The sequence below is a fragment of the Paroedura picta genome, chromosome 10, assembly GCF_049243985.1.
Source record: "Paroedura picta isolate Pp20150507F chromosome 10, Ppicta_v3.0, whole genome shotgun sequence".
NCBI classification, from domain to species: Eukaryota; Metazoa; Chordata; class Lepidosauria; order Squamata; family Gekkonidae; genus Paroedura; species Paroedura picta.
Window position 1 is genome coordinate 71,873,256 of NC_135378.1, and position 26,168 is coordinate 71,899,423.

The window sequence follows — 26,168 nt, forward strand, 5'->3', positions numbered from 1 at the left end:
CTGTGGTCTACAATTACCATGAGCCCTTGCATGCACATGCTGTCAGGAGCTCATGGTAGCTGTAGTCCTTAGAAATCTGGAGAGCCACAGTTTGGCCACCGTTGCTAGGCCTTCTATTAAAAAGAAGAGAAATACTCCCCAAATAAACGAGGCTTCCGTTTCCGTTCCAAATTTCCTCCCGAACTATTAATGACCAGCTTCTCACTGTTTCAAATTAAAGAAAGCTTCTTTAATTGTACAACTGAATAAACTGACCAATTTAAACCTGTTAGAACATCATTTATCAGAAAATGTCCTTTAGAAGCATACAATTTCAGAGTAAGTGCAATATCTGAAAAGGAAGAATCCTAAATACGTTGATGAAACATAGGATTTCTTTCCCCCCCTTAAACAGTACAATAAGCAACAATAAATCACATAGACACAAACAAGTTATATAGAGAAGTCAGATCACAAGAAAGATTAAAGAACTTGAAGGAGCTTAACAGAGAAGAAGGAAAGAGTTTAGACGATTTTCCTGTGCCACTAAAGACAGTTCAGCTATTAGCAGGAGAAACTTGGAAAATTCTAGGAGGGTGGTGTGCGAAATGACAGTCTGCAAACACAATAATTTCCTGATCATCAGCTAAAAGATCTCTCCTGGATTTTAAAATTTAAAATGTAGGTCAAACAAGCAATAATTTAATAAAATACAGTAAAATATGACACAAAGAGTGATACAAAAATTAGGAAAGTTTGGGTTTTGATCCTAATGCTCCCTTCCCCCTGAGTCACACACACACACACACACACACATACACACAAACAAACATATACAGTACATCACTAAGGAAGATCATAGGCTCTTTTTACAGCCTCACTTACTGATTTTCAAACACAGATGTAATTCTTAACTGCATAAACTTTTATGGAGAGATAAATCTGTGTGTGACCTTTTATTCCTATGATTTTTCTCCAGGTATGCTACCTATTTGCTCAAGCTACTAAAACAAGCTGGCGTAAACAAATAAAGCTACTAAACAAACAAAGATCCATAAAAAGCAACGGAACCACAGGAGTCTAGAACTAAAGTGAGATAGGAGCCTGTGTGTCACTTTTGGGCCTTCCATGGCCTCTCCCCTGGCCTGTGCAGTCTGACCCACATAATCAGCAGCTTTTGCTTGGTAAGATGGAAGGAACTTCAGTTTTCACAGATGACTGAAAATGGTCAAGAGTCATTTTAGAACATTGAGTCAGGAGGCACCTTTAAGACCAACAAAGCTTATTTCTGAGTAGAAGCATTTGTGTGCAGGCACATTTCTTTAGAATTTAGGGGTAGTCAAACTGCGTCCCTCCAGATGCCCATGGACTACAATTCCCAGGAGCCCCTGGAAGGGGTTCTTCCAGGGGCTCCTGGTTTGACTACCCCTGCTTTAGATACTCAAAACCTTGTACCCAGAATAATTATTTGATGGTTGAAGGTGCTGCTTCCGACCAATGAGGTGACTCACCTGAAGCTCTTTGTAACATTGCCTGTGCTACTCAAAATAAAAATTAGCTGCAGTCTTTAACAATGAATGATTGAGGAATAAGCCTTTCCCTAGATCATGGGTAGTCAACCTGTGGTCCTCCAGATGTTCATGGACTACAATTCCCAAGAGCCCCTGCCAGCATTTGCTGGCAGGCGCTCATGGGAATTGTAGTCCATGGGCATCTGGAGGACCACAGGTTGACTACCCCTGCCCTAGATTACAAATGCCTGCTAATCCTCCCTCCTGCCATGATGTCACAACAGTGCCCAAACTATCAAATTTCAGGAGAGCATATAATCCTCCTAGTATGTGTATGGAATGTAAATCTATAATAACAATGCTCTCTCCTGTAATCTTTTTTGAATCTTGAGATCCCTTTGGATATTACTTCTGCCTGCATTCCCTTCCTCTGCAGCTCAGTGAAAGTACAAATCTGGGCCCATTTGCTGAGCTTTTCTCTCCTGCGACTTCGGGCCCCTGATGCCAATCAAGAGGTGCAGGAAAGAGCCATGGGACAGGCGACTCTTACCTTCTTTGAAAAACCAAAACGTTTTTCAGAGAAAGCGGCTCAGGATGTTAAGTTTGGTGTTTTCCTTTTTAAAAAACTGCTCTTTCTTATTCAGATGCTCTAGGGACTCTTGATAATTGTGCCTGAGGGAAGAAAGTTGCTGAAGGGCAATGAAAAAAGCAAGGACAGAAAACATGCAACACATGAGAGGCCGTGTGAAATTCCCATGGCCACCGTTGCTATATTACTTCAAAAGGCTTCAAAAGGCTTCAGGGAGACTTAGCCATATACAAGGAACTGTCATTGGAAATCTACAGGTCTCCCTGACTTCACCTCCGGAAATTGTAGTTCTTAACCAAATTCAGTTTTCAGCCTGTATTTTTCTTTTTGTTTGTATTTTCATGCACCTTGCTTGACTCAGAGTCTGGGACAAAGGCGACAAGAATGTCTGAGACTCTTCTTTGGTTGCCGAAAGGAATCAACATTCCAACTCGCTTTTGTTTATGAATCAGACCCACAGAACCTGAAATTCATTAGGATTCTAGCCAGCAGAATCACACCTCACACGCAGCTCAATTCAAATGCTGCACAAGGCAGCCTGTCTGCTACTTCAAGTCAAGAGCTTATCAATTTCAGTACTGAATCCGAAGCTCTCTTTGCAAAAAAATAAAAATACATTTGAAGGCCTCTTCATCACTGAATATTTTGCCACCAGAAAAATCTGCTAAAACTGATTTGCCAAGACAGATTTTGCACTGAGCAAAAATGAAAGGAGGCCCTCTGCATGTCCCATACAGGAGAAAGGTCACTAAGGCTGATTCTATACTGGCAGCACCAGTCTGGGGCTCCACAGCTTTCTGTGTCCCCACGAGGGACACATTTCGGCACCGGAACGGCTCCATGGAGGACACGTATCAGTGGGGCACCCTGGGGGGACTCAGTTGAGGTGGACAGGTTCTGCTGTGCAGATTTGTTATTTTGCAAGAATGCGCTCCCACCTTCCTGCAAAAAAATTTTTTAATGCCCCGGTCTGCCCCCCCCCCCCAGCCTCCAAAGGGCAGATAGGCCTGGAAGGCCCGGCTCTTCCTATCCACATGGGTCTGCCATGGGACAGGCCCTGTTGGTCCCTGTAGCACAAAAAGGGAACATGGAAAATCTGCATTGCCTGCACTGACAGGGCTACTGAAGGCTCAATCCGCGCCAGGCCCAGGAGAGCAATAGCCTGGTGGTGATGACATGTGGATGTGGGGATTAGCTCCGCGTCCATATGATTCACCTCCCGGCCTTTTTCGCCCATGTGGAATTGGCCTAAGAGGGGAGGAAGCCCCACTGGACAGACTTCAGTAGGATTTGGAGTAGACCTGTTTAGGATTTCACTGTTGTTGGCTTGTGATATACTATCCTAGCCCCCTGGCTTTCATTTCCCTCCTTCACATTCATGCTTCCACAGTACAGCACTGCATTCCCCAAACAAAGGAAACCAAGCACTGCACTATGTCCGTGGCCAATCATTCGTTCCCAACCCCCTCCATCACTAAGACTGGAAGAAAGAACGATATGTTGAGAGACAGCTGCCAGAACAGTGCTGCTCCCAATTTCCCTGGTCTGATCACAGGAGGGACAGACAGGTAGGGGAGTATGGTAGCTGCCATAGCTCAGCTCCATTAGCTGGCTCCATTGTAGAGCATAGCATGTACTCCATTAGATAACATGAAGACCATGATTGGCCCCTAGTGGTAGCCACACAATTATAAGGATGGTTACATGGCTCCAGCCAACAGAGACACTGAATAGCACATCCATCAGCGTAACCCCCACCATTAGTTTTAAATTCAGGGGTTTCATGACAAGAAGGATGCCAAATAATAGGATGAGAACAAAATATTCCAAATATTTCATTTTAAGGTTTGCGTGCCTGTACTTGGGAGTCTAGGCATGATTGTGTTTTGATAGTAATCATGGAATGATATGGTAGAAATTAAATGATATGATAGATATTAAAGGCATTTAAAAAAATCTGAGAGAAATCTTTATTTTACTGACAACAGAAGATTTAAGAATCTTACAAAGAGGTTAGAAGGTTTGTGCAAAAATTTTTGTATTTACTATTAGCAATAGTTAATTGCACCACTTCTGCAACATATAGGTACATCCTTATCCATTATTCCTCTTCTTAATATTTGTGAAACAGCCTGGGGGGTGGAACAGTCCAGGGTGTCCAAGTTGGCCCTGCACCTACAGCTCCCGCCCTCCCTCCTTGGATGCTAGGCACATTGCTCTCAGACGCTACAGGAGCCAGTGTATGAAAGAGAGACACACAGAGACACAGAGAGCCCTGCCAAACCGAGCCCTAATTACCTGCTATGGCTCCTGCTGCAAGGGAGAAAGAGAGAGAGAGAGACAGAGAGAGCTGCCCAAACTGCAAATGAGCCCTCATTCCGTGCTACATACCAGCCCTGATTACCTCCTATGGCTCCTGCTGCAAGGGAGGGGGAGGGAAGAGAGAGAGAGAGAGAGAGAGAGAGATCTATGTCTGCCAGTGTCCTCTGGGTCTTAGTGCCCCATTGCATTCCTGGTTGCAATGGGCTTTCTTTCTAGTTTGTTATAAAACTTAAGCCTGCCATTCACTTTGGAAGCACAGCTTTAAACCTATTTGCAAATGTCACACACGCACACACCACAGAATAACTAGCACAGGGGAGAAGCATGGCTTGAATATCTATTTCCCTTCTGTTTTTGCCTAGGTAAGGTTTTAAGAGGAGACACTTAAAGAAGCAGGACATAAATCAACCAATCCAATATATTCTAACCACATACTAGGCAGAGAGCTTGCAAGATTAAGAAAAGCTCAGGAATTTTATCCTACACCATCAAAATAGGCTTCAAAAGCACTGGATCAAAAAGACAGTATTTGATAGGCTGAATTTTAATGGAAAATTTAATAAGGAGCCAAAAATCTAAAGAGGAAAGACTTTTGAGACAGATGTAGTAGTTCAAGAAAAACTAGCTTTTCCACCAACTCCTACTATTATGTTGGATCCAAAGCACCATCCATGGAGTAACACTGGTTGATTACTTCTTTCCCTCCTCACTTCTGCTGCAGCCACCAGAGCAGCCCAAAAATCTCTTCCTTGGGGTGAAAGGATCCTTAGGAATAAATAGGAGGCTGTCAAGTTACACTCAATTTATAGCAACCCCAAGGGTTTTCAAGGCTAGAGACATTCTGTAGTGGTTTGCCATGGCCTGCTTCTGCATACCAACCCTAGACTTCCCATCCAAGCACTAACCAGGGCTGACCCTGCTTAGCTTCCGAGATCTGACAAGATCAGGCTAGCCTGGACTCTCCGTGTCAGGGCAGTAGGGCAAAAGTCACCCTCCCATCCAGCAGAAATGCCTTTCTGAACAGCACAGTGTTAATCACCGTGTTTATTCTTATTTTTACCTCTTCAGGTGAATAAATGTAATGGTGCTGGGCCAAGATTGTTTGCTTTAGATATGGATATCCCAGGTTCCAACCCAGGCACACTATTTGTCTTAACATGGAGTTGTTAGGCTAGAACACCGATTGGAGCCTGTTGGAGGTACAAATGTAAGAATCTGAGATTTATACACTGCTATGTATACACATAGTCATGACCCGGGAAATTTGCTTTAGATTTAATCTGATATTGTCAGACCATTGGTCCATCTAGCTGAGAACTGCTTGCTCTGATCAGAAGCAGATCTCCAAGGGTTCAGGAAGAAGTCCTTTCTAGTTCTGCTGCCTGAGATACTTTAACAGGCATATAGGACAAACTACAAGCATTTCTTCACCAATAAATATATCCTTTGGCAGGGCCAAAGGCTACACCCAAGCAGATACAACTCTCCAAGCATCAATGATCTGGACAGCTGTTCTTGAAAGTTGCAGGACTGCCCACCACACTCCTTCACACACAAACATGAGGGAAGGGAGTCCTTTATAGCCATCTGAAAAGCTGCCCCCATGCCTGCTGCAGCCCCCACCCACCACTGCACCGTTTCAAAGACGATAAATCAGAGGTGGCTGAACTGTGACTGTTGCACGATTCGAGTGCAGGTCTTGGACTGTTCTTAAACAAAAATTAAACGGAGAAAGCTCTTCAGTGGCTAGCAGGTGATGATGAGGGAGAAAGACAACAGAGAAGAGCTGCTTGACATCCCCTCCTTGGAACTATAGGGAGGGTGGCAAAGGCTTTAAAAGGGAGCAGTGGCCACTGGCATAGGGCTGTGCTCCAAGGACTGCAGATCCTGATGGGGAAACAAGAGCAGTGGGAGCTTCAGGAACAAACTTGGATAACAGAATAAAAGTCTGTGCAAAGGGGCTCTGGAGCGCTTGTTAAAGTGTAAAAGCAAAAAGAAGTGAGCATTTCTGATAATTCCATGGTCACTGAACCTTTCTATTCAGTCATTAGATTGTCCGTCCGTCCGTCCGTCCGTCCGTCCATCCGTCCATCCATCTATCCATCTATCCATCTATCTATCTATCCATCCATCCATCCATCCATCCATCCTTCCATCCATCCATCCATCCATCCATCCATCCATCCATCCATCCATCCATCCATCCATCCATCCATCCATCCATCCATCCATCCATCTATCTATCTATCTATCTGTGAGCTTCCAGCCCGCCCCTCTCCAAATGGTCTTGGGGGTGGCTTACAACAATCTGACAATTTTTTTAAAACCATACAATAATTAACCTATCTAAAATTTTAAAATTCACCAATTTAAAAGAGTTTAAGAAAACCAATCCCCAAAGCACGCTCTATCGCAATATCTCCCATCGCACCTGGGACCATGTAGATGGCATTCTAACGTCGACCAGGTGCAGAATGGCAGGCGTATGAGTTAGGCAGGGAGGCTGTTTAAATGGTGACAGCGCAGCCCTTGTTCTCAACCAAATGCCTGGTGGAAGAGCGCCGTTTTGCGGGCCCTTTGGAACTTTGGGGAGTTCCGTAAGGGCCAAGGTCTCTGCTGGCAGCTCATTCCATCAGGCTAGATCCAGGGCCTTCAAAGCCATAGCATCATCATATCTGAGATATATCTATCGCTTTCTTTCTTCCTGAGAAAACTTAACCACAGTCTCACATAAAGGCTTCCGTGGCTTCCCAGACTTCATGTACTTACAGATAAAATGTGGATATTCTGTGTGAACACCCATGAATGGGACTCTCATCTTTTTTCCAGTTACTACTTCCCAGCCTCCTACAGAGAAAAGGCAGCCGTTCACATGATGACATGCCCTTTACCTCTAATGAACAGTTCATGTGCATCTCAAACTTCCCCACCATGAAAGCTGCTTCATCCCTTGATGAGATACCAGAGACAATTCAAGCAGTAAGCTGAAGTTTCTTTACTACTGGATCTACTAGGGATGGTTACTTATGTGCACAGCGTTCTTCGGTGTTGTTTCTGTTGCTGGAAAACCACAGCGAAGCAGGTGCCTCCTCAAAAAATGTATTTAGCTGCAAATGAAGCCCAAGACCTCGATTTTCTGCCTTTCCCTCCTGGAACGTGACATGATTTTCATTTTTGCTTGCAAATCAGAACTAGGATATTTAATCAGGTCCATGCTTTTAGGATCACTCAGCAGAGATGGCTGAATTCAAACAGCATCCATTTATTCGCATGCAGACACAGGGAAGGGAGTCACCGGTTTCAAGGACACGGGAACTCATGAAATGTACAATTTGAACTGATAAGCAGGCCTTGATTTTGGACTGCCCTCTGAGATTGCATTTCAGTCTCGGCTACTTGGGGACTTTGGGTGAGGCCTGGCAGGACAACACAGCTACAGGAGAAGGTGGGCTCCTCCCCAGACTTATGACCTTCCTTTCTTTTCCCTCCTATGGCTTAAAGCAGCCTGAATTGCATGTGTGTATGAGAGAAAGACAGAAACAGATATTGGCCAGGAAGGAGGAATAAACCTCTCTTCATCACCATGTTGTCATGCTCCGCCCTTCAATGGCTTTCAGTCACACGTCCCTAGCATCATGTGTGGTCTGGCACCTAAATACAAACCACAGCATCTTCAAAAACCAGGTTGGACCTGCTGAAAATTGATTCGGTGAGGCTTTAGATTTCTGAAGGCAAACTGTCTTACTCCTTAATTATATTATTTGAAGCATCTAAACTGAAGTCCCTGTAGAATTTATACAGAGGTACATGAAAAATACAAGGACATCAGCCATGCAAATTTTCCACTTGGATGGAATAAGTACTTCATTTAATATTTATACACTGTTTAACTGCTCAGCAGCTGTTTATCTGGGAGCTTATCTTATAATTAGTTTATTTAGAAAAGTGCTCAAAGATGATTAGGCAGAGCAACCCGCTTTAAAACAAAAAGAGTCGGTTCTCTTGGACTTCTCCATTATTTTTTCTCCTAGAAACAATGGACCTCTAGTTCATGGGGACTGAAGAAATCACTTCAAATATATTAAACTGAATCTATTTTAGAGATGGGGGTTGGGGTGGCATAACAAGGAGATTTCACAGCATTGCTAATAATGTTTATCTGGCAGAGCACACAGAACAACAAAACAAGCACATTTGTTACGACAAAAAGCAATGAATGCCTACCCATAATTAATATATCTAATTTTCAACATGGCAAAATCCACAGTTGGGCACAGCACCCTGGGTCAGAATTCCAAAGGTGCCCAGGGGTTCAAAAAGGTCGGCCTTTTTATTATTGCCTGCGCCTCTGCAGGTTCCAAAATCTCAAGCAAGCAACAACAAAAAAAAATAGTTCAGCCTCCACCCTAGCTTGTGCTAATCTTAAGGAACAACATTTCTCAGTAACAGAATTGTGCGCGTCTAGGAACTGAAAAGAATAAAGGAAAAAAAATGGCATGAGATGATGTGTACACCCCTTCCCATCTCCTTCACAAGGTACAAACAACATTGCTTATTCATCCCCCCTCCCCCATCCTTATTTTTTCACACAACACTTTTCAAAGGCTGTCATCATGTGAACAATGTCAAATTGCACTTTTAATGTTGGCATAATGTTGATGACTCACTGGATACTTGGAACTACCTACCGGAAAAAGACTAGGGGGGAAAAAAAGATTGGTTATGAATTGATAAGGCAACTGCTCAAACGAGCCCACGTTAATTTAGCAAAAGGCACTGCAATTTAATGCAAGAGAGAGGGGCAAGCTTTTCACCCATCAAATCGCTTTGTGAACCCAAATATGTTTAAATAGATTAACTGACCATCAGTAGTTCAATGGCAGAACATATTACGGTATTCTGGGAGTAGACGAACTGGGGGTTTGCATTCTGAAATGCTGCTTACAACTGAATTCGAGGGAACTGATTGGCTGTTTTAGCAAAGAATCATAGAATCATAGAGTTGGAAGGGGCCATACAGGCCATCTAGTCCAACCCCCTGCTCAGTGCAGGATCAGCCCTAAGCATCCTAAAGCATCCAAGAATTATCATATGGCTGTATTTGGATGTTGTGACACAGTTAACTAATTTAACACCACCACTACCACGACAAACAAAACCCAGTGATTTAAACTTATGGACTCCACATTCCTGACTTCCGATGGATTCCCTGATCATGCAAAGACTTCTAGATGCTGACTGAGGCCTTTGTTTATTTCAACTTATCAGTAAGTTGGTCAAACCCACAACCCTTCTGAAAAAACAGAATCAAGTACATTTAAAATAGTAGGTGCTCCTTGCTTCAAGAGAATCAAAAACACTGAAAACTATCCCAAATTGTATCCATTTTGTGGTGGCACCTATTGCCCTTTCTTATGATTTCAAGGGTCTCCAAACAAGGTCTGAGGAGCCCTGAGCTACGTAACCTAAGTTCACATGTACACTTTAATCGTAAAACCAGTTTTAAATTTGGTTTGTGATTATGTGCCCCAAAGGTACAGTGGGAATTGTCAGGTTGTGAACATGTGGAAGAATATGACAAGATTCTGAGCCCTCTCGGAGAACTACAAAGTGCAGGATTCTATCAAAGAACAGATGTGAGCAAAGGAATTCAAGTGCTAATTTAGAATTCTGAAAAAATGACACTCTTTAACCCTTGTATATTGATTGCAAGCACATATGCAGAGAGAAGTGGAACAAGTTTTAGAATAACGATTCCAAGGATTTTGAAAGCAGGATAAGGAGAAGACATTGCTTTGAAGAGCCATTTAAGAGACATTTAGCAACAATGTACAAACAACAGTGTTAAACTACGTGGAACAGGAGGTACAGGCTATTTTCTAAGAATTACAGAAATGCTTATAATGGAGCCCTGCAGTAGCTTCAGCGATTCATAAGGAGCTATATCCATCTAAGCATAGCATATTAAATGGGGAAAGCTGTGACCACTGTAGGCACATCTGGAACATGTACAAGTTCACCTCTGGAAAGAACAATCCTACACCACCACCTAACCATGAAAATGATCACATGATCAGCTGAGCTCAACGTTCCTGTGAGTCATTGGTTAGATGAGTGCTACTCATTCTATGGCTCACAGAGAGTCATATTTGCTATTACCACCAACCAAAAGAACGACATTTCCTTCTGTCCCTGGAATGAGGCCCTTCAGGCAAGGGCCCTTCTGAAACATGGGCAGGGACTCAGTTGAGAAACAGGGCTCATGCTACAGAGCCAAGGAGCAGCATACTACAGAGCCAAGGAGTGATTATGGCTTATTTATGATAATCATTCAACCCCATTGCAAAGTCATTTTAGCACCAAATGTGATGGAACTTGACCAAATACTTTTTGGGGAGATAATAAACTGGTCATAATTCAGTGACTTTAGTAAGAAACTTGTACAGTAGGTGCAAGAAACCTTTTTGGCCAAAGTGCCCAAAGACCCACAGTCAGGGCCTCCTCACCACAGTCCCCTGGGTGGAGAGCCAGTCCCGCATGCTGAACAAAATCACTCTGCACGCGTGCCTGAGGTTGCCTACACCTGCTATACTGCGACTCCAAGTGAGCAATTTGTTCTGGCCTTGGAGCTCCACTGCATGCATGGACTTCTTCTGACTGTGAAGGATGCTCCATTCATTTCAGTGGAGGGGGCAAAGCTTCATGTTTGTGTTGCCTCCATCGATGAACCAAACAGCCTATGCTTCTGGGCCTGCTGTGCACATGGGGATCCGAATGGGGGCATGCACATACCAAATTCTGAAGGGGAAACCCTCTGTTTTACCTGCATACGGAATAGCAACTTCTTCTGATTAATGGCTGGCTTATTTTAACAATATACACTATGATTTTTTAAAAAACCAAAAACCTTAATATGTAAAAGAAAGGGTTTGTTTAGCATTGTTGTTTACCATTCGCATTGCTATAGTTCATCAGCATGCCACAAAAGACAGTCAAGAGCTTCTCACTGGCTGGATCTGTTTTACTGCACAGTGACTTTATATGTTCTATTACAATCTCTGCCCCACCTGCATGGTCAACTGCGCTTCTGCCCTCATCTGTAAAACAAAGAGTCAAGTTAAAAAAATAAAATAAAATTTTTAAAAAGGCACTTTAGTGTTCTAAACATAACAACAATCATGCAAAAAAGAATGATGTTACTGAATAATCATTGCATAGATTTGGAGGAATACACATTGAAATGACCGGGGAGGAATACCAGGGCCCATGTTCACCGGGGGATCCAACCAATCCTTTCCTCATACCGCCAGCTTATGGCTCTCCCTCTATTCAACACTTCAGAGAAGCAACAGACAACACAATGGCATCACCACCACCCCTGTAATTTTTTGCTATTGCTTTGCTAGCTGACTGCAAACTGAGATTTGTTAATAGAGATGTTCACATTGAACCACAGCTAAAACTCCTTAACCAGGCTTCACAGGGACAGCTGTATTAAATCGGTGACCAAAAGCAGAAGCAGAATTCTTTGGGGATATGAAGTCCAAACCCAAATAGTAATACTAAGTAGTTTCAAATACACCAAATAATATACTTTCAATACATTTTTGCAACTGTTTCCATGTGGATTTTAACACGACGTATTCCTGTTGGAAAGTGGATTGAAAGTACATTATTCGGTTTGCTAGAAAACACCCTTTATTTATTTGATTTATTTACTGCCACTGCCCAACTAGTAAGAATAGTAAAAGACAATAAAAACACTACTTACAAGTTACAATCGTCCATATGACTACAGCAATATCCCCCAAAGAGCTATATCCACCCACTCCAAAGAACCCTGTCCAACCCCATGCCTTGAGGGAGATGGTGAAGATATAGGTCAGGGGTAGTCAAACTGCGGCCCTCCAGATGTCCATGGACTACAATTCCCAGGAGCCCCCTGCCAGCGTTCGCTGGCAGGGGGCTCCTGGGAATTGTAGTCCATGGACATCTGGAGGGCCGCAGTTTGACTACCCCTGATATAGGTGTTTAAAATATCTCCATAGGGGAGGGACCCCAAGATCTTCCTTGCCTTGGCCTCAACTGAACACTTGGTGGAAGAGCTCTGTCTTGCAGGACCTGGGGAACTGTGTCAGCTCCAGCAGGGCCTCCGCTCTTCCGGGAGCTCATGCCAACAGGTGAGAAAAGGTCAAGGCCAGGCACACCTCCCTGCCTCTCGTCCCATGGAGGATTTCTGTACCCAGAAGACAGAATTTTCCCAATTCCCCACGCATGCTGCAGTCCTTTAATTGCTCCTATATGATTTCTGGGGCTCCCTTTCCTCAGGATCAGCATTGAGGACTGAAGTGAGAAGGAGGATATCCTAGTTTATGGATGCATACCTTTCCTAGCTGCAGATACCTCTGGTGGATCTAAGCCAGGGGTAGTCAACCTGTGGTCCTCCAGATGTCCATGGACTACAATTCCCATGAGCCCCTCATGGGAATGAGCTCATGGGAATTGTAGTCTATGGACATCTGGTGGACCACAAGTTGACTACCCCTGATCTAAGCCATTGCTTAATTTTGTTTCTAGACTTATGTCAAATCTCTCTCCCTTGTCAACATCCAAAAAGTCTGCCAGCCTATGCAAGAAAGACTACAGAGTGCCAAGTGCAGAAATCAGGTGCCCCTCAGAAGCTCCTGCCAGGTGCGCTGCTCAAGATCACACAATCAAACCACATCTTAAACCGAGCAGAGTAAAAAAAAAAAATGCTTCACACAACATTTTACCAGACATCCCCTGACCACACAGCAACTATAAAAGAGATGGAATGTTTGCCGATGTTGACCATTTAAAGATTCGTCATTCTCCTCCCTCAGTCCCCTGAAAGATTAGATCAAATACTTCCGAACATGGCAAAAGTGAAGGAAGAGGTATAGTGTCTCTGATGACTGAACATAAATCTCTTTGTTTGGAGTTTTAAAACTTTGTTTGCAAGGTTTCAGCAGATCACTCTTCACAGTTTCCGTACTCCTCTCACACCCTAAATGCGGAAGAAATGGCTTTGAAATGGTTGAAATTATTTTCTTGCCTTATTACCTAGCAGGAAAGGTAACACTCTTGGTGTTTCACATCTAACTGTACACAGGAGATATTAAAATATCAGAACTTTTCTGTGTGACGGCCCACATTCTTCTCATCAGGCTGCACCAGGTCAGGAAAGAAAGGAGTCAGTAGTAATGTTCCATGTCAGATGTACTCTTGTCACTTTAAAACAGAAGCAAGTGCTGTGAGCTAAGCTGAGACCATGAAGAACAAAGAGTGTCAGTAAGAGCTATGTGGCAACTACAGTCACCAGGCAGCCCATCTGTTGACTAACCTTGTTGAAATGGCTTACGGTGGCCTGCAGGGAACCATCCTGACCACAATGTTGCCAGTGACATGGGATGCTTCAGTACTTGGGGTAAAAACTCTGAGGTACGTCTAGGTGTCCTCCTGCTGCTAGTAAGTCTCCAGCAACTGCTGGAAGGGACCTGGCAACTCTGCAGAGTTCAGTTCCTCTAGCTTCTTTGGAGAGTGGCTTTATTCCCCACTGAGATGCCTCCCCCCTTTCCAGGCTCTACCCTCAGATCTCCAGGCATTTCCCAACTCAGAGCTGGCAACTGTAAGTAAGTACAGGTCTAATGAATTCTTTCCTGAAGGACTGTAGCTCATATATTTGTTTATTTTCTTCCAGGTTAAACAATTGCTGGTTGCCAATTGCTGCCTGGATCCAGTTCAAGGTTTTGGTTTTAACCTTTAAGGCTTTACGCGGGTTGGGACCCACATACCTGAGGGACTGCCTATTGCCCTATGTGCCCCGCAGGGCCTTACGCTCTGCGGGGGAAAACCTATTGGTCGTTCCCGGCCACAGAGAAGCGCGCCTAGCCTCAACCAGGGCCAGGGCTTTCTCTGTCCTGGCCCCTACCTAGTGGAATGAGCTCCCGGGTGAGCTGCGAGCCATGCGGGAGCTGTCAGCGTTCTGCAGGGCCTCTAAAACGGAGCTCTTCCACCAGGTCTATGGTTGAGGCTGGGATTGGCGAGGAAGAACATTGCCCCCCCTGGGGGGTCTGAAGTATTCATCATTACCCTCCATCCCCCAATGCCCTTGTTTGGGTAGGGGAATTTACCACCGTGTTGGGTATTTTTATAGTCTTTTAGTGGGGGGTTTAATGGGGGATTTTAAGACTACTGTTACCCGCCACAAGCCTGTAGGGAGTCGCGGGAAATAAATCTAATAATAATAATAATAATAATAATAATAATAATAATAATAATAATAATAATAATAATAATAATAATAATAATAATAATAATAATAGAATACCAAACATCTTCTAATACATTTCTTGACTTTAGCTTGTGCATAAATCCATTTTCCTTATTGGGGTTTAAAGAAGCTATAGTTTAAAAGGAAGAACACCAAATTAAATCAATAGAATACAAAAAAAATAGGGGAAAGGAAGAGCACTGGTGCAATATTTTGATATTTAAACTTCATGCTTGGACCAGTAATGTCTCACAGTCTCTCAAAGATGATGAGGCATTCTGCAAATTGAGAATGTCACGCAATGGTAATTACAGGCCCCCTGTCTTCCTTTTTGGATTCTGTATAAGAGTTCTGTGCAAAACACACCCACCAAATTCCAGTCAACCAGGTTCAGGGTATGCTGTACTCCCTGTTCAACAGTTACCTTGTTCAGCAGCAAATCATACTCCCACGAACAAAGTTATTTCCAGTTTCCTAGGAGCCTGGAGGAAAGATTTTTTTAAAGCAACAGGTTTTTTTAATTGCTTGTCTTCTGTAAACCTAGTAAACAAATAACCATTACAGGTTTGTTTTGTACCACTACAACTTACAAGAGAGGATTTATTAACACAAATATGTACAAATATAGTAAAGACTTTAATTATTCCATTTTTAAAAAATCCATGTGAATGTGCCACAATACACAGACAGGAAAGGTATGTAAGGAAACAGCCATTTTCTCTTACACAGAAGTATTTGTATATTCCCTAAACAAATTTTAATTTATTAATAATTCTGAAGTGTTCAAGATCTAGGTTTAAGTCTTGACTTTTTCTGCCAGTAATGTGGTATCAACTGCATGTCTCAAATTGTTAATGTTCCTTCTATTAATTTTCACTCTACCTTCATCTAAATTTAACCAAGTTTTGTCAAAAACTGTTATATGTTTTGAACAAAACATGAAAATATGCTCTGCATATAGACTGAATAGACAGGGAGATTAAATACATCCTTGTCCTTGCCAACTGGAAAGCACTATGTTTCTCCCTATTCTATCCTAACACAAGATGATTTTCTTCTGAAATTCTCTTGTGTGCTTCAGTAACCAATGTAAATTTACACAATGATCTCTAGTGCCCATTTCTGAATCCAGCTTGAACATATGATATTTCACATTCCATATACAGTAATCTTTGTTGTAAGTTTTTGAGCATCACTTTGTTTGCATGAGAAATTAATGCAACGATAGTTGGTGAAGTGTTTGACATCTCCTTTATTCAGAATTGAAATATAGATTGATAATTTCCAGTCTGTAAATCATTGATTTGTTTTCTATATATTCTTGTTAAGATTTTGATTGACTCTGTTTCAGTGCCTTGAAATAGTTCTAATATTTCATTTACTGCTGTTAATTCGTTTCTCCTAACTTCTTTGAGGGCAGCTTTCACTTCACTTCCTAAAATTGCAGGTTCTTCTTCAAAAGATTCATCTTTAAAAAATCTGTCTTCCTTTCCTCTCTTCTGTGTAGCTTTTTCCTATATTGTTCCCATCTTTTAATCAGTCATCCATCTAGGATTTACACTTCTTTTGGTTACAGGAACAGTCTTTGTACATTCCATAGTTTCAACCAACAGTTGTTCTGGTTCCTATTCATTTAACTTAGAAATGCAAATCTATTCTTTACATGGTCTTTAAACACTACAGGAATGTTGCTTAGATTGTATTTTGGTACTTCAGTTTTATTCTAAGTTTCCAAAATCCCAGAGTTCTAATTAAAATTTTAACGTACATTTCATGAGGCTCAGTTTATGTGGGATCCTTCAGCCTTACTGACCTACCGGTGCAAATGTGGCCACAAATATTAAGCTTGTCGGCTTACCCCCTTGATTTTCCCTCTTCCTTTACCCATTTGAGAATGAGAACACTGATGAGTAATATTATTTCTCAATAATGCAACATGCTTAACTTCATACACAGGATTTTACAGGAATGAAACAAGGGCTGTTTTCACAAGATTTCTCTCAGGTTGTAGGGAGGGGGATATTTAAGCTGGAGCAAAGAAAAACCTAATTTGCCCTGACTTAAAAGGTTAAAGGAATGCCAGCTGCAGGAAGAGCCTCCATGTGAAAACTCTGCCTACAGCCAGCCAAAGGAAGCTCTTTGGGCCACCTTCAAAGTTTTGGCATTCCACCTCCATTTAGCCATTTTGTTTTTCTTTAGAAGATGTGTTATGGCTCAGCTGCTATTCTCAAGCCTACACTTTTGCAGTAAGGAAGACGAGTGCAGGGAAAGGGTGGGCACCAACAATATGGGGTGCCGGGGCAGGCTTGCAAATGCCATGCCTGTGTGCCTCCACCTTCCTCATTGCTGCACGCACCGTGGGGCCACTTTTCCCACCCCCAAAATGGATGCAGCCAAGTAGCTGAACGGACACAGTTGGAACAAATAAATATGTACAACGTTTTCCAAACCCCCCCCCCCCCTGAAATTAAAGAGAGGAACTCATTATTCCATTATTTTGCGTCGGCAATTAGGATTTTAAAAAGTCACACTGGGAGATGACATTTAAATTATATTTCAGCAGGAGAGCCATGGTGGAGGATAAGAATGGAACAGAGAAATCTTTCTTTAAAGCCAAAAAAATGTTTTTTTTAACTGTCTAACATTCTATACATCTCAAGAATTCTGTACACACGTATTTCACTCTTTAAAAGCCTCTGAGATTTCTTTGAAGAATTGTAATGAGTGCCAACATTCCCCCCCCCCCCAGACCTAGCATCTCCTCCCCACCCTCCCTGCCGCTCTGATAGCAGGGGTGGGAATAATAACTTCCGCCATGTTGGGATTGTTTTAAAGTCTTTTAATGGGTATTTTAATGGGGATAGGACTACTGTGACCCGCCACGAGCCTACGGGGAGTGGCGGGATATAAATCCAATTAATAATAATAATAATAATAATAATTTTTTATGAATATGGTAGTCTGCTCCAGAATTTGAATTCTCAATAGTAAACTTGTGATGAAGACTCAAGGCTTTTCCCCTTGCCATAATTTTAAGTGACAAGAATGCTTTTGCGTGTCAATGTCTCAAGGAATTGGCGATCAGGGATTGGGGAGGTGGCGGTGGAGAAAGCACAACTGTTTTATGTTACATTTGTATTACTTGCTGATTTTGCCCTTTTGTTTTGTTAGCTGCCTTGGCCAAGATTTTGTGGAGCTTGATAGAAATATAAGTTCATAAATGCTCTATATCTAATTTGTAGTAGTATTTCATACATGCTTACAATTCAACGACTGTCTGGAGAATACATATTTAAACTTATGTTTGAAAAATGAAAAAGAAATCCAGCTTTATATTGTAGCTTAACATTTCTGGGATGTATAAAAATAAGAAGACCTCACTTTTTACTACCCAAAGGAGTGTCAAAGTGCTTCCAATTCCCTCCCCTTCCTCTTCCCACAACAGACAATCTGTGAGGAAGGGGTAGCCTTAGGGGACTGTGATTAGCCCAAGCTGGCTGCACGTGGAAGAGGGGGGAATCAAACCCAGTTCTCTAGAGCAGGGGTAGTAAACCTGTGGTCCTCCAGATGTCCATGGACTACAATTCCAATGAGCCCCTGCCAGCGAATGCTGGCAGGGGTTCATGGGAATTGTAGTCCATGGACATCTGGAGAACCACAGGTTGACTACCCCTGCTCTAGACCACTCTTAACCACTACATTAAGCCAGCTGGCTCTTCATTCCCATGTAAGGATAAAGAAGATGATAATACCTCAAAAGCACGCAATACCTGTTGAGACCGTTTTAAAATAAATCAGTGCTTTTCCTCTCACACCTACAAACTGAGCCCAATGGAAGTACAGTTGCTCATTTCTAATTAAGTGGGCTCATTACAATTTTTATTAATTTATAGTAATGAAGGCAAACATTTAATGAATTGCCAAGGCTAAGGCTTCCACTGAGATCTCTCATTCAGTGAAAAACAACATTAGTCATGCTTTTCTCCAAAGATAATCAAACTGTTAATTAGAATCTCACTTCTCTAAGCTAAATCATGATCATATTAAGAAACTTTAACTGCAGCTTTATGAGTAAGTTTCAAGTAGGATAATTTATTCTCTCCCCGACAAATTTAGATTTATAGCTTGCCGTATCCACAGTCCATAGAGGACTGGTGTACTGTGGCTTTCAGCAGGCTACTCTAGAGCAAGAAGGTAGCTGTTGATTTTCACAGCACTTTTTAAACAGTCTTCAGGGGCATCTCTTTGAGTTAAAGGGCATGAATGGCTATTACCAGATTTGAATTCAAAAATGCAAGTACAGTTTTTCTGAAAGGCGGATTAGGAGGAAAACTGTTTTAGTCATTGCTAGGACCTGGATGGCCCAGGCTACCTTGATCTTGTCAGATCTGGGAAGTTAAGCAGGGCTGCCCCTGATTAATATTTGAAGACCCCCTAGGAAGTCCAGGGTTGCTACGTAGAGATAGGCAATGGCAAACCACCTGTTAGTCTTTTGCCTTGAAAACTCTATAGGATCACCATAAGTCAGCTGTGACTTGACAGGAGGGGAAAAAAGGTACAGAACCAGGTGAGGAGCAGGCTTCAGTGAATAGGAGAGGCTAACATTTATTAATTACAGCTCATGATAACTTACAGTCAATGAGTACCTTAGTCACTGTCATCTGTTCCTACTGCTAGTGTTTTTGGTGACCAATTGATCCAAAATAACCATAGGAAAGCTCTACTGGTTGAGTGGTTCTCAACCCTCCTAATGCCGTGGCCTTTTAATACAGTTCCTCCTGTTGTGGTGACCCCCAACCATAAAATTATGAAAGTGTTCTTTCACAGAAATTAAACCGAAACTGACCAATGGTGTGAAGACCCATTGTTCATGATTGTATATAATTTCCCCCCCCCCTGGGGTTTCTCAGTTCAGTTCTGCTCTTGTCCCACCATGCCGATCTTGCTCTTTTCCGCTGCTCCAGACAGACGAACACTCTATCTCGATCTACACCGCAAGGCCGTTGTGTGGATGGCGCCTCCCCCCCTCCCAGCCAAGCTGCTTGCACTGCTGCAACCCCTATGAAAGGGTCGTTTGACCCTCCAAAGAGGTCCCGACCCCCAGGTTGAGAATCACGGCTCTACTGTAAAGTAGAAGTAAAGGACTTTCACAAGACATTCACTGAAATAGATACTATATTCACAGTGATCTTAGCCTAGTCTGCCCTTTGACCGAACGGTATTCACTGGCCTCTGAACAGATTTCAAAAGAAGAATTCAACGACCACAGAACTGACGAAAATGATTCCCGTTGACCTGAAAATAAAATGAAGTTAGGCCAAAACATCGTATACTTTTAAGGAGGTTTGCAAATTTAATAACGACAGTTTAAGAGGCGCAGAAAACACGTTACACATTTCACACCTACAAGACAATCCACGAACAAACCGCAAATACACTTTAACAAAGCTGCCACACGTGGCATCGTGTTACTGGCTTCAGTTCTCAACCTTGACAAGGCCTTATGATACAGGATGAATGGTGCGAGAGATAAAGGACTTTTCCCTCTCTCCCAAAACATGAGAGCTTGAGGTAATCCAATAAAGAAGCTAGGCAATAGATCAGGGGTAGTCAAACTGCGGCCCTCCAGATCTCCATGGACTACAATTCCCAGAAGCCCCTGCCAGCAAATGCTGGCAGGGGCTTCTGGGAATTGTAGTCCATGGAGATCTGGAGGGCCGCAGTTTGACTACCCCTGCAATAGATTCACAGCAAACAAAAAAAAAGTACCTTTCACCATAGTGAGGCAGTTGCCCCAGGATTTTGGGAGACACCAATCTCCTCCCCCCACCTCTGCCCATATTCCAGCAGTGCTTCCCCCTGCCCGGGAGCTTAACTGTGGAATCTGACTGCAGTCTCAGATTTCAGCTTTGGTGAGTTTCTGAGGGAAGGGGATTTTTTTTTAAAGAGTGATGCAATTACTGAGACTATGCCCATATATACTCACTAGCTGGGGCTGCTTCCTAGAGAGTATTAACAGACCACATAGTAGAACTAGGTGCCTGTAGGTATACGGGTCATAGCTGGCATATCCATCACGGGCGATATTTAAGTCTAATATAATATCAGCTTGACATAAATAACTTCAAGCTACTACTCATTTACTGGCTTCTTTTATATCTGGCCTTTCTCTTCAGCGGGGACCCAAAACAGTTTACATCAGCCTCCTTTCTTCCAATTTATCCTCACAATTATGCTACCAGGTAAGTAAAGCTGAGAGCATGTGACCGGCCCAAGGCAGCCCAGCAAACTTCCATGACAGAGTAGGGATTTGAACTAGGGTTGGGCGCTTCGGCTGCCGAAGCAGCCGTTCCAGCCCGAAACAGCCAGCACTGCGGCGCGGGGGGGTGGGGAGGGACAGTGCCGAAGCACCCAACCCTAATTTGAACCTGGTTCTCCCAGGTCCCAATCCATCACTGTAATGACTGTGCCCCACTGGCTGTCATGGAAAATTTGCTTGCATGGATTATGATCTGAATACTTATCTAATTAGTAATTTCCGTGAATACAGTCATCTTCTGTGAGTGATCTTAAATTTCTCTTTTAATAATATTAGGAGAAGAAGAGTTGTTTTTTATACCCCGCTTTTCACTTCCAGATGGAGTCTCAAAGCGGCTTACAATTGCCTTGTCTTCCTCTCCCCGTAACAGGCACCTTGTGAGGTAGATGGGGCTGAGAGAGCTCTGAAACGGGTTCTCTGCGAGAACAGAACTATCAGGACTGTGACTACACAAGGTCACCCAGCTGGCTGCATGTGGAGGAGTGGGGAACCAAACCCAGCTTGCCAGATTAAAGGCTGCCACTCTTAACCACTACACCGAGCTGGCTCCATTTGCAGATCATTGCCAGTTCAAAAGTGCAGATAGGTGCTCAATATGTGGATATGTGTTTGAGTGTGCAAAACGACTCTTCCCTGGCTCTACCATGCTCTGAAACAGCTGGTGGGAAGGCACTGACCCCATATCTTGGACTGCATAGAGATCATTAAGCAATGCTTGTATAAAGACGCAAGCAGCTGAGTTGTATAATTTTACAATTGTACAATAATGCCCTGAGACGTCATGGTAAAGGGTGGTATATAAATTAAACATATAAATAAATGAATAAGATACTTTGACTTAATGCTGTCACATTGTTACCACCAAGTGTATGTATTCGGTATATTTCGCTTCTATCCATCATTGTAAGAGTTCAGGGCAGGCTACAATTGTCCTTTCCTTCTGTATATGCTTTAGCAATCTCACAACAACACTGTGAGGAAATTTAGTCTTAAAGAGAGAGAGAGTTACTGGTCTGAGGTCACCCAGCATGGCAAAGTGGGGATTTGAACCTGCGGCATTCAGATACTTGTCCAGAGGTGGCCAGGTTGTGGCTCTTCAAATGTCCATGGGGTACAGTTACCATGAGCCACTACCAGCTGACCCACATCCATGATATTACTCTGGCTTTCAAGACCTACGTAACATCCAAAGGAATATATGGACATCACAGTAACAAAGCCTAAGCATCTCTGAAGTTTAATATATTATTCTAGTTGTCGGGCTTCTATTTCAAGGCAATGATTCCAGGGCAGAGTCAGCAACTGAACCTGCACTACCATTCTGATATATTGCAACACAATCTCCAACACTGACCAAAGGTGCTTGTTTGTGTAGGTAACATCCAAGCACCCAGAATTTCATAGAAACATAGAATCATAGAATTGGAAGGGGACATACAGGCCATCTAGTCCAACCCCCTGCTCAACGCAGGATCTATTCTGAGGGTAATCCCAGTTCCTTCATATATTATCCTACTCCCCCACAGATTCTACCAGGGCTTTCAACTCCAAGTCTCCTTCCCAGTCCGTCTCCCCAAGTTCTAATGCAGGGTCTACCATGATTTTTGAAATAGATCCTCACATGGGCAACGTAAGAATGTTCACATCAGTTTCCAAAAGTAAATCAAGTAATTCTAATACTAATGTCCTATACCCACAGTTTGTCCTAAAATAAAAATGATCAGCAATGAAATGTCAAGTTGGCCCTGAAATGGGCGTTCAATCATGTCACTCCAGGTATGGCATCACCTAAGCAATGTGAAATGAAAATCATCTCCAATAAGGAATACAAAACTCATGAACAACAAGGGAAAATATTTTAAAAATAAAACAAAACCCCACAGAACCGTCTCGAAGTAAGCAAACCTCAACCATTCTCATCATCTTTACACAGTGAAACCTCGACAGAGAAGCTAGCTCCTCCTCATTCTTATAACAAAGTTTGATATTGCTTAATAAAGAAGCAATCGACTATAATATTAGTATGGCAATGAAAACAATAATTCTTATACAGGAAAATGTACCACAGCAAATGTTTCCCATATTTGATTCATTCTAACTTCCTATCACAGATACTAACATTCTTCCAGACACTCAAATCTATCTAGAGGGGGAAAATATATCTTTTTACATGGGGAAGCAATAACTCTTATAAAGGAGTTAACATGCTGGCCAACAACCAAAACAGACTTACAAATGGCAGGGCTCGCTCACAAAATGTGACTCCTAAAATGAGTTGTACAAATAGCATCTACAGGTTATAACAAATCTCAATACTGCATTGGGAAGACTAGTCTTTTAAGAAGAGTACTTCCAAAAATGCAGGGCTCCTTGCTTAGCTGAACAGTCATGGTATCTGACCATCATCATACGAGCAGGAAAAAATCTATTGTGTCCATTTAAAAAATCTATTGTGATCATGGGTGACCCTATGTGCAATCGTTCTGTTGAGAACTAAAAGAAGATACTGAAAACTGCCTGGGATAATGATAACATACCAAAGTGTTCCACAGAACTATCGATTGCTCAGTCTTGGGCCTTCCAAATAGCATAACTCTGTGCTTGGCAGCATTTCTCCACAAAAGGCACTATAACCCATATTTCAGCAAGCAGGTGCAGTGCATAATTCCAGGAGACCAACTTATTTGTGATGCCAAATTTAGCAATCAGTGTGATATCATATGAGAGCAAATTCCATCCAGCCTAATTACCGATGTTGGAGGGAAGCTGCAGATTCCTTTTAATCCCATCATTATTATTCGCAGAAACAAAATTAGACACGTCTCGGTTAAAAAAAAAAAAAACCATCACAACACAAAACACTTGCCTGCCTGTCCACAAAACCCCATTATAATTCCCATGAATTTGGCTGTTTGCACTAAAAGAAAACTGGGATTTCTGACAGCCTGTCATTCAATTTGGTCTTAATTGTGACAGCATCCACAGATGTCTTACAAAAATGAGCACTAGGGATAACAAAACAAGGAGGCAAAAATGAACAACAAGCAACAGGCTTTAAAAAAAAATAAACTTTGATATCTGAACACTTACGGCTGTCATAGCATATGTTGCCCAAGGCACGTCCTGTTTGAAGAAGCACTTCCTGATCTTTGCAGTTTAAGAGCTGCACCAGAGGTGGGATCAAGCCAGCTTCCACGCAAGAATTCCGCATAAATTCTACAAGTCACAGAGAAAAGTTTAGTTGAAGGCTACTTGCTGGAGGGTTGATTGCTTCTTGGTACCAGAACCATTTCTCCTTCAGCAGTTTTCCAAACATACGTTCACCAGAAGAACTGCAGCTACCGCTCTACTTGAAAATTAATGACAAAAAAATACATAGTCTTAAGAATTATTTACACTATTGCCCAACATTGATTCTTTTGGTAGGCTTGTCACCTTTATACATTGAACAGGATCTAAACAACTCAATGAAAAACTAAATTAAGATGACTGCAACCCTGTATCTAAAAGAAACATCTCTGCTTCAACACAGAATCTCATGGTTTATGAGAGTAAAACAAAATTTCAAAACTATGGCTTAAAGAAAATTTGTTTACTTAGTTTATACCCCACTGATCTTCCCAATGGGGACCCAAAGTAGCTTATATAGGTCTCCCCTTCTGCATTTAATCTTTACAACAATACTGTGAGATACGTTAGGCTGAAAAAAGCACCAGGCAAAAGGTCACCGTTTCCGCACTGGGAACTTTGCTGACCCGGCTCTTGTGCGGGAGCAAAAATTCGTGGTAGATGAGGTGCACCAGGCCAAATGCTCCCTCATGTGGGAGCAGGAAGAGGCAGGACAACCTGCGCCGGCTCCAACTCCAGCCAGCCTGCAGCCTGGTACAAAACCTCCAGAGCAGAAACGACCATTGGTGAGTTTCCATGGGATCTGAACTTGGCTCTCGTAGGTGCTAGTCTGAGCTGTAACCACTACGTAGTAGGCTATACGGTAAATACCTCAGTGGAAGTCTCAGGCTCAGAAGGAAGCAAGTCTTACTACCTCCAAAATTTTTAAATGACTAGCTTGGAGATGTTCAAAATCCCTGTTTAATCATGGGCTTGCTGTCAGACCCTGAGCAGTGCTCCAGTTACAAAATGAAAAATTTAAAAGCAATGTGCTTTCCAAAAGTGTTATTTGGGGAAAAACAGATACCAAATGTTTTCATTTAACCACGATTATAATCCAAAACCCTTCCAAATGCACAGAAATTATTTCAGAGCCAAGAGGACAGAATGCATAGAAATCAAAGCACCCCAAAATGGACTGGACCCAATCAGTTTTCCCTCCGATGAAGAAGGGAAAAGTGGATCCCCTTTGACCACTAAAAAGCTGTGTTGACAATCATGACACCTGCATGCATAAAAGTCATGTGCGATGGGGGGCTGTAAGAAAGAGGTGATTTGCAGAGATTGAGCAAAAAAATCTGATTCTGAAGCCCTTTCTCTATAGCCTTGAGCCCCCCAGTTCTCGCAACTGGTTTTTAAGGTCTGATCAAGTAGAGCATCATGTCCACATGTGACAGTGCTAAAACACCCTACCTTTTGCTCAGGTATCCACCTGAATTAACAGCTCTGTGTAACGATCTGCTTTGAAATTCCACCACTCACCCACTGTTTGGCACAATGGACACTGAACAATAAGAGTAGTACAGCAGTGGAATCAGCTGCCAAGGGAGGGGGTGGAAGTCTTGATACAACAGCTGTACAAACACTTGTCAGGGATGCTTTAGTTTAGGCTGATCCTGCACAGGAGGGCTGGCCTAGATGGCCTGCATGGCGCCTTCTAACTTGACAATTCTGTAAATAACTTGGTTATTTAAGATACGGGGCTTATGTCTGAAGCGTATGGATGCTCTTCCCCTATAAAAGTTTTGCCCGTATAGAGAAATCACTTAAAAATACACAGGCAAAAAAAGAAACAAAAAGGCTATGTCCATAGGCATACATATAAGGACACCCATATGCTCTTGTGTAGCACCTACCAAAAAGGAGTCAAAGGTGCTGAGAAAGTCCTTTAGCTCAGGGGTAATCAACCTGTGGACCTCCAGATGTCCATGAACACCTGGAGGACCACAGGTTGACTACCTCTGCTTTAGCTGCTTTTTATGCATA

At 42.6% G+C, this 26,168-nt stretch overlaps 1 protein-coding gene across 8 annotated transcripts in view; it reads right to left on the minus strand.

The window, feature by feature from the left end:
• The window catches only part of RAP1GDS1 (Rap1 GTPase-GDP dissociation stimulator 1), a 115,070-nt gene that overhangs the window by 25,346 nt on the left and 63,556 nt on the right, over positions 1-26,168 (minus strand). For 6 of the 8 annotated variants that reach the window (XM_077300828.1, XM_077300826.1, XM_077300827.1 and 3 more), the window contains 2 exons: positions 24,105-24,230; positions 11,352-11,498 (listed from right to left, as the gene is read on the minus strand). In XM_077300828.1, the coding sequence (XP_077156943.1) occupies positions 11,352-11,498; positions 24,105-24,230 (273 nt within the window). The remainder of the gene's footprint in view (positions 1-11,351; positions 11,499-24,104; positions 24,231-26,168) is intronic. The other 2 variants (XM_077300829.1, XM_077300833.1) reach the window with 1 other exon arrangement.